Source organism: Tiliqua scincoides, chromosome 11, assembly GCF_035046505.1.
Source record: "Tiliqua scincoides isolate rTilSci1 chromosome 11, rTilSci1.hap2, whole genome shotgun sequence".
NCBI classification, from domain to species: Eukaryota; Metazoa; Chordata; class Lepidosauria; order Squamata; family Scincidae; genus Tiliqua; species Tiliqua scincoides.
In genome coordinates, this window is record NC_089831.1 from 15,369,655 (window position 1) to 15,385,659 (window position 16,005).

The 16,005-nt window shown below is 42.4% G+C and overlaps 1 protein-coding gene across 1 annotated transcript in view; it reads right to left on the minus strand.

The window, feature by feature from the left end:
• Positions 1-3,673: 3,673 nt before the first annotated feature.
• The window catches only part of STT3A (STT3 oligosaccharyltransferase complex catalytic subunit A), a 14,459-nt gene continuing 2,127 nt past the window's right edge, over positions 3,674-16,005 (minus strand). The window contains exons 3-19 of the mRNA XM_066639265.1: positions 14,775-14,897; positions 14,511-14,571; positions 13,529-13,650; positions 13,166-13,311; positions 12,364-12,454; positions 11,426-11,532; positions 10,636-10,800; positions 9,523-9,703; positions 8,870-9,025; positions 8,439-8,530; positions 7,635-7,790; positions 7,228-7,416; positions 6,314-6,430; positions 6,006-6,108; positions 5,163-5,351; positions 4,378-4,493; positions 3,674-3,942 (exon numbers count right to left, since the gene is read on the minus strand). Of these exons, the coding sequence (XP_066495362.1) occupies positions 3,904-3,942; positions 4,378-4,493; positions 5,163-5,351; positions 6,006-6,108; positions 6,314-6,430; positions 7,228-7,416; positions 7,635-7,790; positions 8,439-8,530; positions 8,870-9,025; positions 9,523-9,703; positions 10,636-10,800; positions 11,426-11,532; positions 12,364-12,454; positions 13,166-13,311; positions 13,529-13,650; positions 14,511-14,571; positions 14,775-14,862 (2,118 nt within the window). The 5' untranslated portion in view covers positions 14,863-14,897 and the 3' untranslated portion in view covers positions 3,674-3,903. The remainder of the gene's footprint in view (positions 3,943-4,377; positions 4,494-5,162; positions 5,352-6,005; positions 6,109-6,313; positions 6,431-7,227; positions 7,417-7,634; positions 7,791-8,438; positions 8,531-8,869; positions 9,026-9,522; positions 9,704-10,635; positions 10,801-11,425; positions 11,533-12,363; positions 12,455-13,165; positions 13,312-13,528; positions 13,651-14,510; positions 14,572-14,774; positions 14,898-16,005) is intronic.

The following is a 16,005-nucleotide window of genomic DNA, read 5'->3' on the forward strand; positions in this document are numbered from 1 at the left end:
TTCAACCTAGAAAAGAGACGCCTGAGGGGGGACATGATTGAGACATACGAAATTATGCAGGGGTTGGACAGAGTGGTTAGAGAGATGCTCTTTACACTCTCACATAACATCAGAACCAGGGGACATCCACTCAAATTGAGTGTTGGGAGAGTTAGAACAGACAAAAGAAAATATTTCTTTACTCAGCGTGTGGTTGGTCTGTGGAACTCCTTGCCACAGGATGTGGTGATGGCGACTGGCCTGGACACCTTTAAAAGGGGATTGGACAAGTTTCTGGAGGAAAAATCCATTACGGGGTACAAGCCATGATGTGTATGCACAACCCCCTGATTTTATCAATGGGCTATGTCAGAATGCCAGATGCACGGGAGGGCACCAGGATGAGGTCTCTTGTTATCTGGCGTACTCCCAGGGGCATTTGGTGGGCCACTGTGAGATACAGGAAGCTGGACTAGATGGGCCTATGGCCTGATCCAGTGGGGCTGTTCTTATGTTCTTAATCCCTGCACTGGCACAGGTGCCACCCTGTCGACCCAGGAGTGGGCAAACCCCAGCCCCCGGGGGCCGTTGTGGCCCTCAGGGTCCCGCAATCCAGCCCCCAGGGAGACCCCAGTCTCCAATGGGCCTCTGGCCTGTCCAAGACAGAGGTCATGCTGGCCCACGCCTGCCCACTGGACCGCTGGCCATGAGTTGTGGGCTGAGTCAGAGCAAGGCCTTTTATAGTCTCCACGTGTTCTCTGCTTTTCCCTGGGCATAATTCAACACCCCCCCCCCCCATTGCCTCTGAACAATTTGTGGCTCCAGGTGTTTCTGGCTTGGTCTGGATGGTTTCACTGTGCAAGAGGCATGTGGCAAACAGCTCATATTTCTCATGTGGTTCTGCATGCCTGTATTACAGTCCTCACGTGTATCATAAATAGGCTCAGCAAAATTCATTCATTCATATAAGTTCTGTCTCTAATGCATTCACTTGTGTAATTTATTCAAATTTGAAATGTAAATTCTTTTTTTCCCTGGCTCCTGCCAGTATCAGAAAGATGTGGCCCTCCTGCCAAAATGTTTGCCCACCGCTGCCCCAGGAAACTCCCCTGTGTTCAAGGAGGCTTAGCCCCCACTCTGGTCATCAGATATAGATTGGAGGCCCCAATCCCATCCAACTTTTCAATGCCATCGCATCACAACCCTGAGGTAAGGGAACAAATGTTTCCCTACCTTGAGTAGGTCTCCATGACTGCCTTTCCACCTCAGGATGCAGCACACGCCTGGTTGACATGGCTGTGGCAGTGCTGAAAAGCTGGATAGGACTGGGCCCTTGGTATCCCTAATCCAGACAGGTTGGGACAGGAAGGTGCCTGTATTTTGGATTTGTCTGGATTTCAGAATAATCGCACATATACATATATATACATACACACACACATATACATATACACACACACAGTAATGAGAAATGCTTCCTTGTGCTTTTTGCACTATTGATAATCAAGATTTCCCTATTTATCTTGACCTGTAAGCAAGTGTGCATTCTCAACTGGCAACTATATGTTCCCTATCCACATAGCAAGTGCTATGCTAATGTGTCTGATACACCTAGAATACCTTACACATGACTGTTCTTGCCCTAGCTTTACTCCTCCTTTCCAGAATTCCAGATGGATACTCTCACAGGGCTATTGCACCTACAGTGCAATCCTATACCTATCTACTCAGAAGGAAACTCCGAGTTCAGAGGTTACACCCAAGCAAGCATAAAATTGTAATAGTGCGCTATAATCTTATGCACATTTACTGGACCATAAACCTAATTGAGTTCAACAGGGTTTACTTCTGCACACATATTTATAGGTTTGCACCGTTAGTCTGTTACCAGCAGGCTCAAAAAAGGCTCTTGGGACAAATTACTTGAAGATGGAACTTAAAAGGGGACGGGAAAGATTCAAGCTCTCCCATTATTAGGATGTAGTGCTCAGTTCGGCTTCTGCTGACCTAGTGCGTCACCTAATATTAAACTCCTGCTCTGTTAACAGATTAGCATGTTTCTCTTCTGTTCTCTGTCTTGCAGGGGACACCTGTATATTGCAGTACTGGGAACAGATAGGTAATTGCTACATTTTATATTAAAAACAAAACAAAGGAGACAGCCATTTTTGCATATTTTTCCTCATTATCCCTTGGTTAAATTCAGGTCCTCTTTGCACCTTAGCAGGTGTAAAGGCTGATCTAATTAAATCTACATAAAACCTCAGATTTTGGCAGAAGCCGTTGTGGACTAGTTGGTCACTGAACATTTTTTGCAAAGCTGTGCCATACCTCTCATATGCTCCTTTCTATTCATGTCCTTTTGGGCTCTTTTTTTAAACAAGGTGTTTTTCTTTATATTAGGCATGAGTACACCAGTCTTATGGCATTTCAGACCCACAGATTTCTAGAAGCAGGATGATAAAAGGCCTTAGCTTAGTGCTAGAACACCTACTTTTTCCATACAGACAGTCTCAGGGTCAATGTGGCATTCTCCAGGTAGGATCAGGAAAAACACCTCTCAGAAGTTCTGCTGTACTACTGCCAGTCAGTGAAGACAGTACTAAGGTGGACAGATTTAACATCTGACTCAGTAGAAGTCAGTTTCTTAACTCACAGAGTAGAATCATGCTTGCTATAGCAGCATGTCAGCCTGGTTACAGATTCTCTTTTGTCACACCATGCAATCACTACCATATTCACTCCTGTAATTTACCAGACACAGTTGTATTTTGAGGTAGGTTACCACCCTGCAATCTTGCTTGTTTGCATAGTGTTGTGTAAGTACAACCTCTGCCTTGTAGTAGAGCAGGTCCTGGCTACTGTAAAAATCATAAGCTTTCCATAGTGGTCTGAGAGGAAAGTCACCTTATGAAAATATATGAAGACTAAATATAAATTCCTGCTCCCTAAAACCCTTAAGTTGACACTGCTGATCTCTCAGTTTAGAATGGTGGCCCTGTTCGTTTCCAAGTTAATGGACTCTTTTCTCTTACTCTTAAACTATGATATAACGTGAAACCCCATCTTCATGTACATGCATTCGTATATAACGTAGGCACAAAAAACAGCCTAAGAGACAGTAGCACAAGAACTTCTACTAAAGTTCTATGAACCATTTTTGGGAGGCATACTGTAAAACTTGATGTGTTAGCCTCTCACATGGCAAAGTTGTATGATCCAGTCAGTTTTCTTCCTCCACTCATGGACTTGTGAATCAAATGAACCATATGGTTGTCATGTGTGGATGCCCAGTACAACACACCTTGGGCTGTAAAGGGGTACCCAGCGGTTTGAAAATTAAAATCTGCGAAGTATCCAGAAGGAGATGTGAGCAATTTTAAACAGCATAACTCCTCTCCAGAGCTTTCCTTAATTCAAACATGTTTCATGACTTCCAAAAATGAATAGCAGGCATCTTCTGTGGTAAAGATAGTTCTCCAAACCAACACAATCTGGATCTATTAAAAAGGACTACTGGGTGCTAAATTATATACATCTTTTATAAACAGGGAACCTACATTAAACCAACGAAGCTGGAGGAAATTTTCTTCTTGGCATAAGTACTTCATACCACATAGAGCTTAAAATACAAGACCTGGAACATTAATGCATGTGGTGTAGGAAGGTGATCAATGAATGAGTGCACACACCCTTTTCCACACCCCCTCTTTGTTTAATTATCCCATCATAAAGCTACTATTTCTGATTTGGTAGGTGGTTCGTATTTATAAAAAATCATTCCATCTAATACGGACCTCAATGAATGAGGACGGCATTTCTCAGGTGATTAAATCCCAACTTCTTACTGACAAACAGTATAAAAAACACTTCTTCACAGGCAAAGGCTTGGTCAGTGCTCGTTGTGGTACAGCCGAAGGCAACTTAAGTTCTTGACAATCCACGATTATCCAAGTCCTTTACCTGTTAAGATAAAATTAGTCTGTTCAGCTTTCCACAGTTCAATTTCATCAGGGGAAAAGGCCCCCCATCTCAGTAAATCCTATGTAAAATTAGGGATCCTGAAGCCTACCGATTTCAACTGATAGTCTGCAGCCAAGCAATTGTTGCAAAGCCTACCACCCAGGCAAGTTGCTTCAGAGATCCATTTCTTCCTGTTTACCAATGAGCTCTACACTTTTCTCTGAGGGTGCTCAGTTTAAATCATTTCCCAGATCTACTACGAAGTTCAGCACTTTTTGTATTGTCAGGAGCCTGCATGTACCCAACCATAACCAAACTATCTGTCCTTGCTGAATCCAGGCAACTTAGGATTTCACCCACATGCCCAGAACAATGTACATGGCCCAGATATTTTCACCTCTCGCTGCTCTCAGTCAGGAAACAGATCTTGCTTACTTTGTATATTCGAACAAGCCAATGTTCTGTGGTGTATGCCTCCTCCAGGACATCAAGCTCAAAATCCTTGTTGCCGATCTCAGCGTTTCTCACTCTGTCATAACCTGGAGGGCGTTCTAGAAACAATGGGAGAGCAAGTGTTGATCCAAAGTAGTTTGAGCCAGTTCCAACAGCACCTCCCGACCCCACTAATTTTACTATTCCATCCTGAAAAACACACCCCTTTTGAGTTAGCAACACTTTGGGTCATTCAGAGTATCGCAGATGTATACTTTTTTCCTGGCCAGTCTTCCACTGAAGCCATACACAGTATCAGGCTTAAGAGGAGGAAGCAAAGCAAATGGGTTACTGTGCAAAGCAACATTTCCCCCAGAGGCAGACTTGGGCTTTTTTCCTTTTTTAAAAGAAAAGGAATAATAGAAAAGAAAATAATAATAAAGAATAATAAAGAATAAAGAATAATAAAATATATATACATAAGATTAATAAATAAAATAAATAATAAAGAATAATAAAAGAAATAAAAATCTTTAAAAAAATGGGCAATAGGGGACGAGGCTGGTGGCTCCCCCAAAGGCGTGGCCTCCGGGGCATTTGCTCTGTTGCCCACCCCCCAGGCATGCCTCCGATTTCCCTCCTGACCGCAATCCAACTGTGATTGGAAGTCTGACACCTTAGTTATTTGACAGAGAAAACCAGACACTGAGAGCAAAAGGGATCCTTCCAAAATCCCAGGCAACATTTCTGATTCCCATTCCAAAACACTTAAGATGAAAGTCACTCACTGGCTTCTGTGTAAACCTGTCCAAAGCGGTAATAGCACATCTTATACATGAGACAGTTAAGCAGGACAGGGGAGCCTTCCCTATCCACACGGAACTCTCCTGTTGGCGTGTAGTAATCATGCTCCTTTATGTGTTTGCCGGTGTCTGTGCTTCCACCAATTCGTACCATCCACAGAAATTTGTTGATATCTACAAGAGGAGAATGCCGTGCTAAGTGAGTCTCCTCCAAAATCAGCCATCAGGACAGAACAGGTCACACTGAATATATTAATGTGCCTACTGGAGGCCTGGCAAGGTGGACACTCAGCCCAATCCTATGCATGTCTACTAATAAGTAAGTCCCATTAGAGTCAATGGGGCTTACTCCCAGGAAAGTGTGGAAAGGATTGGGCTGAGTTGTCAGCTGTCAGTTGCCAAACCAACCACATCCCTCAAGAGCTGAAAAACCCTTGCCTGATGATCAAGGGCCACCACTGGGCAATTCATTCATAAAGCAAAAATGGCATAAGGAAGAATTTCCTAGCATGTACACTGCTGTAGCATATGCAAACCGTATTATGTCCCTTACCACAAAACAAGTTATATTACTTGGGCCCCATATAACTGAGGGCCCAATCGTATCCAACAGCTCCAGTGTAGCCACAATGCAGCCCCATAATAAGGGAACACATGTTCCCAAATATCTTAAGAAGGCCCCAGTTACTGCCCCTCCACCATAGGATGCAGGGCACACCCCACTGGCAAACTAGATAGGTTGGTCCTGAATCTGAAAAGGGGCATTATCCTGTACAAGTTTCTGTTGTGGGATGTATAAAACCATGCATAATGGAAGCAGAGGATTACCATCTGAGGAATATCCAGTCAGGCCTCCGAATATTACCAGCACATAGCTGACATCCAGCTCCCTCATAATCTCATACGCTCGCTCTTCCGTAGATGCCATGGCCTGAAAATGGAACCAACAGCAGCTTATAGAGTCACAGTACCTCAACTGCCATACTTGCTATGAACTATTAATATGAACTAAAAGGTCTAACTCCTTCATAGCAAGTATAAAAGATTATTTGTTGTATGACTTGAGAAAATACCATTACAAGTTCTCTAGATTTCTATGAAGAAAAGCTAGGGACTCGCAAAACAACTTCACCCACCTGACCAACGCGGGAAATGTGAGTGTTATTCCAGGTGTTGTTATCCACAAGAATTGTTCGGTTTGCCATGGCCGTTATCTGATACCCATAATCCCACCAGGACATCACCTTCGCATCCTGAGCTCAAACAGAAAAAGCAGCATTTAACATACTTGCTATGAATTAACATCCACAATGGGTACTATACGCATATGAGCCAATTTGAAATAAGTGGCTACAGAAATAGTTTGATTGCAATTTGCCATTGCTTCTTGGTCCAACGTACACATTGATACATTTTTTGTAATTATAAAATGTTTGCATTAAAAAAAGTTCTGCTTGCGACTGGAAGTTTTACCAATGTTATTTTAGATTATTTGAAAATTGAAAGTCTGAACAGCGTATTTACCGAGTACTGGGATAAATTTCACCAGAACGTCCCCAAGTGCTAGCTCATTTTCTACACTGCGAGTCGAGAGCTGGGGGGAAGCTAGTTTGATTTCATTGCCAAGACTGGTGCATGTTTCATTAAATATTTAGCAAAACATTCTGGAGACAAGATCAAAACTGACCACTGTTTTTCCTCCAAGGCAATTAGTGGCAGCATGCATTCGGACAGTGTTACATAGCAAGCAATGCCAAGGACATTAGCCCAAACTCCAGAATGTGCAATGAACCCATTGTATAGTGGCTTTATGAATTAACCAGCAGATGGGTAGAGGCTGAAAATCCAATCAGATTCTTATATTCTAGTGTACCCTAAAATATACCCAGAAGTCTTGGGAGTGAATTCCAAAACACCCAAAATGGATAAAGAGGCTTCAGACTATGCCTTGTTCACCACAAAGGTAAAAAACATCTGCTACTCTTTTAAGCCTATCAGCATTCCAGCCTCTCCACTGTAGCTAAAATGAGTTCAGCTCAGAGATACTTGCCTCTGGTGTATTGTGACGGAGCCAGTAGTAAGCCTCCCTGAAGTCATCAAAAATTATTCTGCTGCCATCACCGCCACGAGCAGACAGAACAATAGAGGGAGAGGAGTAGGCTTCACTAGTGACCCAAGTTGAATGAAAAGTGTAGGTGATCAAGAAGAAAGCCATGACTAGGATCATGCCACTGGCAACCTAGGGAAGCAAGAACAACAATCAGCTGGATAACCAACACCACACTTTTAAAAATGGGAACACATTTAAGAAACACATTGAAGCTACCTAAGCTTCAACAGAAGAAGTGCTCTGCAAATGTTACTCAGCAGAGCCTACACCAACCTAACCCCTACAACATCTCCTTCCAGCTCACTATGCTACTCTTCTATCTGTCCCATTTTCACACAGTTACTCACTTCATTTTTGATGGGATAAGTAGAATCCTGTTGCTTTTTTGACTTCTTGTCCGGTCGGCTGATATCCAGGTTTTTCATGTAGGTTGACAACACTTGAGATACCCCAATGCCAGAGAGAATGCACATAACTGGGGCCAATACCAGCATAAGACGGACCTGTTAAGACAGCCACTATGAACATCTGGCTACAATACTGGTGACACAAAACTTGAGGGGACAGCGAAGAGATTAAAGCATTCCATTAACACTTCAAATGTTGTGTTTCAGAGTCCACAATGGTGAAGACGACAAGTCTCCCACAACACTCAATCCATAAACTGATACAGTGGAATGTTAAATTGAAAGCATAGTCAGATGTGGAGCTTGACTTGCACTCCCTACACAAGCTTCACCCTAAGAAATAATATCCCTTCTTCACCATTACTGCTCTTTTATTCATTTACTGGGCATAAAACACAGGTTTGGATATTTTATACTGTTGTATTAGAATTCCAAAATTAGTTCCTATTCATAGTATGCATTTACAGTGCTTTCTGAGTGTGTAAAGTGCTTTTCGTATATTATCTTGATGTTGCCCTTTCAACAAGCCTTTAAGGTAGGCAAGCATTATTATCCCCATACTGCAGATAGGAAACAGTCTTGCAAAGAGATTCACAGTTCCATCTCTTAGCCACTACCAGCTCTCAGATGAAGCTTCCCTGTACACTGCAGATTGCTGAAATAAAATAGGAAAAGCTACAATGCTTTATTCATTTATTCCCAAGCTGATCTAATTCTGTAATTCCTCCTATATTCGGTACTTACCATCACAGCAGAGAAGTACATGCTGGTCACACCATACATGATGATAAAAATGCGGGCATCTGACAGGTTACTGAAACAGTAATACAGTCCAACTGTAAGGGAGGGAGAGATGGGTCAGCTGCTGGCCTAGTACTTTCTATGCAAACATAAAGCCTATTGCAAAGCAACTGTGTATAAAAGACATACATTAAGGTTAGCCAACTGATATATTCAGAAGGCCATACAGGCATCTTCAAACCAACTCTGGGTCTTTTTTGACACATGCCTGAACTTTTCTTCTCAGCAAAGCCCTCAGTTATCAATTAGCTCTTTATCATCTGTGTAAGGCTATTGGTTTTTAAGACCAGTACTTCTTTCCTGAAGAATCCAACACAAGGTTTCTAAAAAAACATTATCAGCTACATAAATTAAAGCATTTACACTATACTTACCTGGAAACATGAAAACAAGAAGTTGCAGGTCAAAATAGTAAGAGGACCAGGTAGTAGGCTGATGCTCAGATACTGAAGCAATGATAGGAATATTATTCTTTGCATAGGAAGGATCCAATAGTGAGTAGAAGCGGCCAGTCCATGGGGAGATTTTTCCTGGCAGAAGAGAGAGAGAGAGATGTATGTTTGCATATGGATAACACAGCAAGCAATAAGGTTTGTGTTAAAATATTTATAGGGAAGTCACTTCTGCTTTGTTTATGACAGTACAATCAATGCCTACATAAAGGACCCCACATAAAATCATTTCTATATGAAGATTCAATAATACAAAATTTTAAAAGGTTGAGAAATACTCTATTAAAGAGCAGGAATGGTACCAGAGCTTGGTCAAGCGAGAAATGGCTGAGGAACTATATCCCACAGAAGTCCCAGCTGGCCGACCAGTGAACCCTCAGTTTTGTGGGCAGTGGTAGTGCCCAATATGTTGTCAGCAGGTAGGCGCTACAAGGTGTGTAGGGCATTGTCCGGGAACCCTGGCAAGCTGGTGCCAGCACCGAGTAAGAGAAAGCTTGTTCTATCTAGTCCATCAGACTGGTGTTCTTATAAAACAGTAAGAAGTTGAAATCACAAACATCTCAGTATTCTCACACCTGTCAGCATCAGAACAGCACCGATTGTTAGGAGGGCAAACCCAACCAGAGAGATGACACTCCTGAAGAGAATCTCAAACTGCTGAGGGTTCAGCTTGCTGCGCAGATAGTCCACAAAGGCATGGATCTGGCATAGGCCAAATACACCCAATGCAGCCATGTGTTCAGATGACAGCACAGGCTGCAAGAAAGAATTGACAGACACAGTTAAGCTATATTTGGCAACAATTAAATAATTTGTCTCCTGCCAACATTCCCAGAGATCACAAGCCCTTCTGCATCCTACAGTAAAGAATGTATCAGCAATCTCAGCCGCACCGAGTATATAGACAAATCTGACAGCCACAAAAGTTTATTCACTAACCTTTTCCACTTCCTGTCTGTGACATATTTGCCTTTTTTTCTTTCCTATATCTTCCAACCCAACCCAACAGCGCAAAGTGATTTAGACAGAGCCAGAAGATTTCAGAAAGCCCAGAAACACCACAAAACTGTTCTGCGGCTAGCATAGAGAATATGATCTTCTCTTCCTGTAAACACATTATTAAAAGGTGACAACTGAGCAATATTAGTTCCATGTATTCTTCCCAGTGGCTCTCTTTCAGTACCGTATAATAATAACTAGGTATTTGTGTACCGCCTTTCTGGTCATTGGATTACTCCTCAGACTTTATTCAAGGCAGTTTACATAGGCAGGCGTTTCTAAATCCCTCAAGGGGATTTTTACAATCATAGAGGTTCTCTCTTTCAATAACCAACATTTCAGAATGGATCTTCCTGGTTTGGTCTCACTTCTGGCCTCCAGTTCTCCCACAAAGGCTGACAAGCAGCTCCATCTCTCACATGGAGGGCAGCCAAGACGCTTCTTGCTCACACCAAGAGCAGGTGGAATCACTGAGCTCAGCCTGTCAGCTGCTTCAAGGTCTCGCCATTCTCAGTCGTTCAGGGAGCTGCCGGTGTCCTTGAACTGGCAACCTTCCGATGTTATCTTCGGGCTAACGGACGCTCTACCCTCTAGACCAGACCTCCTGCCCTCCTGCCTGTATAAGCAAGGATGTCCCACTAAAGGAGCCTCATGTAATGCCGTAATTACTGATCACACAGATGTCTTACCTGGAAGCCAACGAAAGAAATCTGCATGGATAGGATGGTTCCTAAGCAATATACTGTGCAGTAAGCCACATATATCCGGTGGGAGAAACGTCCAGTCAGCATCAGTACAAGGACATGGAGGGGAATGAGATTAATCAAGAACACGTAGCCACCCCATGAAGAGACCTGGGGAGAAAAAAAGGACGCAACAATCGCATCTTCAAAATATGCAGCTAAGAAAGTTGGCTTGCCTCACAAACCAAAGTACTTCCTTTAAAAAAAAAATCTCAAAGTCTAGAATTGCCCCTGCCCTCCATACTAAAAGTGCATGATTTTATGGAACTGATTAGCACACCTAATGGAACAGCTAAACAGACTACAGTTGAATAAGCATAAAAAGTAAGTGTCCACTACCCATGCTTACAGCCACAATCTTGCCTAAGGCCACCCCATAAGTTCATGCTAGAGATATGGTTCGACATGGTGGTGGGGTCGGGGAATGTCCTGGCTTACTAATCAGTTAGACTATCATGGCACCAGCATGGAGCAAGGAACTATAGTTCTGAAACAGTGCTGAGATTTCTTTACTAGTAATACTAGACTCCTGCACAAAACCACAATTCTCTGAATAACTTCGGACAGGGGGGTGGCAGAGAATAGAATTATCTTGTTTTAAGGAGTGCAAGACATAGGAGATGGTTGTAGGTGAAATTTCACTGCTCTAGCTGATAATGCCAGAGCAGCTCCAACTTCTGACATGGTGGACATGCTGTTCAAGAAATTAAAAGCACTGCTGAAAGCTTTTGCTTACCATGTAAAAATAGGCAAGTGCACACATTGCTGCCCAATAAATGGAGCCTGTCTTCACAGCTTTGATCCACATATAGTAGGTCAGAAGCATACAAAATATAGCAATACCTGGGGATGGTAAGAAGTACAAGAGTTAAACCTGGAGGACTGTCCCAGGCCAAACACACAACACTGTTCACTAACCTGCTCCATCTAGCAAACTATATCCAGTTGTTTGAGTTATTCACCTTTCTTCTCTGACTGTTTAGTTTTTAATCTATTAATGGCTACATAATTCCCTCATGGCAAACCCAACAATTACAGGGTTAGTGAAAGACATGGTGAAACTACTCAGTTCACTGAATACATAGAACTACAAGAGTGTGACTCAACAAAAATCGAATTGTGTAATTCATATTCTTTTGTATTGTAAAACAATTGCAAAAGGATTTGGGACCCATTTATCCCCTGCTAACTGGGCAAGAGGCACTTTTTTCAAGTGGTGCTCCTCTTATATATAAGCGTGGGGGGGAGAGTGACTGACCCTTTTCACCCCAGCACAGTCTCTCTTCTAGTGGCTAATTGTTAATGCTCTTCTGCATCTTTTTTAGATTGTGAACCCTTCTGGGACAAGAAGCCATTTAATTATTTGACAAACCACTTTGTGAACTTTTGTTGAATAGCAGTATATGAATACTTTTAATAATTTTACGTAAGACTGCATAATAAGAAAAAGAATGTTTTAGTTACTTTGCTATACTTTGACTTGCAATGTAGAAAGAAACACCAGCAACCCATTGGGAGGGATGCTATGTCAGGGTGTATAGGGACACTTGCTCTTGCTAAACATAAAAGAGCCACTGATTTAAGAAGTGCCTCTACTCCTAGTCAGCAGGAGTTAAAAACCACCAAACAATTCCCTGCTATATGCACGGAGGGAGCTATAAAAGGCAGCCTCACCTTCATTGTCATAAGACCCAGCAACAGATCGAGAGATGTAACCGGGTACCACAGCGATCATTGCAGCTGCCAAGAGACCTGCCCCTGCATCCTAGCAAGAAATAACAACATACACCAAGGTCTTTAACAAAATGTTCTTAGTAAACATGCATAGGATTGCGCTACAGACAAGAGAGGCTTGGTCAAAAAAAGTCAGTTTTTCTCAGTTGTCAAACACTGGAATCCATAGGCAACAAAAGTGCATGACTTTTCAACCTGACCATTGATAATGTGCCTGATACGTTTAAAGTTCACATAATATTTTAACACGTCAAAAGTTGGGGTTGATTGCTAGAACACAGTGACCATCAGCTTGCTGAACATCTGGACAATTTGTGCCCAGAGATACACTGGAACTTTGTAAATTACTTAGAAACAGACTAGTCTTAAGTGATGAGACTGTTCAAGATACATAAACACAAGCCTTCCCAATACCATTTCCCTCTTCAACAAGGTACCCACTTTAATATCCAAACAGGGCAAGATTTGCAAGACTGTATGACTTCCTACCTCTGCATAACAAGGCCAGCAATGGGAAGTGTCTTGTTTGTGTGCAAAATTACTGTAGCTTCACAGTAGGTGGATGAGAGGCCTTGTGCCCCAAGGTAACTGCTGACAGCCTTGTTTAAGCAGCAAATAATGAGTAATGAAACATTAGACACTAACAATTCCAGCTTCAGTGCTTTTGCAGTGACACACAAATAAATCACAAGCTGGAAAGCAAAGCTCAAAAGTGGCAGCTATATTCCACCATTGCTCTTACCTTGAGTTCTTTGGTGAGGTGATACGTTACTATGGTAGTAAAGGAGGAGAAAAGTGGGGCCAGAAAAACGCATACATTTCGAATGTCAATAGTAATATGGAAGAAGTGCAGTACATGGTAAATGGCCGCTGATGTGATCATTAAACCTGAGATGGGAAAGGGAGAGAAGAGGTGATTTTCCCAGATTTTCTGAAAGTAGACATTTCCAAAGATGAGAACAGCTTGTAAAGCTGAGCTAAAGCTAAAGTGATTCTAAGGGGCGATTCTGCCCTCCAAATTGCCAACCTAGAGGCTCCGTGATATTGGTGAGATTTTTTACAGCTATTCTAACAGGGCCCATGCTCCAAGTGCAGCCAGTCTCACCTGGGTAGATAGTTCCACCAATGATCCTCCCCAAAGGGTACCATGCTCTGTCATCAAACCAGTTGTGGAATTTATAGAAACCCTCTTCTGCCAGGAAGCGAGTTGTGCGGTAGTTAAAATATCTGCAACAAACAGAAAACCAAGCCTCTTTTCGGATGGATGCGTTTGCTGCTGCTCACATTACAATCTCAGCCACCAGCTAAGGTGCATTTGTGGAAACTTGCCAAATCTAATACACAAAATCAGTGCCAATTTGATTGCAGAGCACTGTTTCAGCGAGGAAATAAAATCCTCTCTACATTCAAGCACAAACACTTCTAATGCATAAACAAATACTTTACCAACAATTCAGCCTTCACAGCAGGGAACCTACTGGACATCTGCAGTGAAACCATCTCCCTTAAAGCATTTTTCTGTAGCCCACCAATTTTCGTAAGAGCATAAAAAGAGCCCCACTGATCAGGCCAAAGGTCCATCTGGTCCAGCTTCCTATATCTCACAGCTGCCCCAGGGAGCACACAAGAGACCTGCATCCTGGTACCCTCCCTCACATTGGCATTCAGAAACAGCCTACTTTTAAAATCAGGAAAGTTGCACATACAAAATCAGGAGGTTGCCCAATGAAGAATGAAATTCTCAACTAGCCCCAGGGCTTTGCAAATTATTTTAGAAAAGGCAATTTATATGACTTATTCTTCACATTCCTAAAACCATTCAGTAATACAGAATTATCCATTCTGACATGAACAGGCCAGATGCCAGCACTACCTCAAAACCCACAGCGACAAACCCAATTAAGATTTCCTGCAGGAAAAACTCCCGTTATCTCAGTTCCTTTATGAATCCATATAATTGCTACAGAACTTGCTTTGCCAACTCTTTAATACACTGCAGAAAGACAACGTAAGCTCTGCCTGAATGTAGCAGATCAACCAAACTCTCAAATCACAGAGGACTAGCAGAGGTAAGTACTGATACTTACGGATCAAATTCATGAATGACACTCTCAAATCTTAGAACAGAAAACAGTCTGGTCGAGAAAGCTGGAACACAACAGAAGGCATTATTAATGCACAGCACTTAAACACACAGAAGCATAATGACCAGAAAATGTCACAGCCATCAGATAAAACATCTAGTTCAGAGACAGGAAACATGCCACTTGTGCATGAGGATTATGCATAAGACTTGGACAGCCTATATTGCCCACCCCATAAACTCTGGTGCTTTTAAAGTTCAAACATACACAGCACAGCTGCCATCGACAGGATGAGGAGCTTCAGGAGGGTGTCCTGTTTTTCATAGGACAAGCGGAGAAATCCCAGCTTGGTCATTTTGGCAAAGGCAACAACAAGTTATGTTCAAACACCTGAATGGAAAATAGAAAGGAGAAATGAGCAAAGGAAATCTGAATTCATGCAATTACTTCTTCTGTCTCGAAATCAGTGGTGTCAAAACATAAGGCCCACCAGCCCACATTATAATTGGGCTCTCCCAGAGCTGCCCTTTCTGCTTCTACTGAGGTCCTGGGAGGGAGGTATGGAAGGAGACCTCAGAAGGCAAGGAACTCTACAGTAGAAGGTGCAGACCAAGACAGTGATGCTGCCCAGGCACTGAGAGAACCCAATTATCATATGGGCTGCTGCACAGCACCTCTCAGTTGCTGAGTTGCAAAGTTATGCCCCAGCAGAAGCAGCTCTGCTGAAAAGGCAGCCAACATAACTGGATTCTCCCAGAGTGATAACTGGGCTTCCCCTTATCTTGAACATATGAACAAGATTTACATATTTTCTCTTCTAGCATTTGCAATTAATGTGTTCCTATGCGAGAACAAAGTGCCTATTTCTCACCATCATCAGCATAATGTCACCTCCTGCTTAATGGTTTTGCTTCCGGCCCTCAACAGGCGCCAAGAATGCTATTTGGACCAGTGTATGAAACTAGTCTGACACACCTGTTCTGAATTATATAAGCAAACGTGTTTCTTAGGACAAGTCACCTGCCAAGAAACTTTAAAGGGTTCCCCTTCCATGAGGGCCAAGCAAAAATGTCATTGCCCTAACCTCAAAGCCATTCCTTTTTCACAGGAACCAATCCAAAACCACGATTTATGCATACAAGTCATTATGTATCACTCAGCTCTTGCCAACTGCTTCAGCTTATTTGCCTTTCTTGCACTTTATTTGGACTTTCTGATGTTTAAAATAAGAATGGGGATTTTCCTTATCTGGTATCTCACAAAGGAACCCTAGCCATCATAAGAATTATTTTCTTAATTGGTAGTTTCTAACAGAAGCTTAGTATCCCAAGGTCTTGGAATGTATATGAGGAACACAACTTTAATCCAACTGTAATTAATCTGATGCAACTTCTTAAATACAGCAGACTCTGATTTGCTTGTGAATGCAGACAACACGATTGGCACTTGGTAAATATTTAGGAAGTAGTGCCCGACAGCAAAATGGGGAACCTACCAC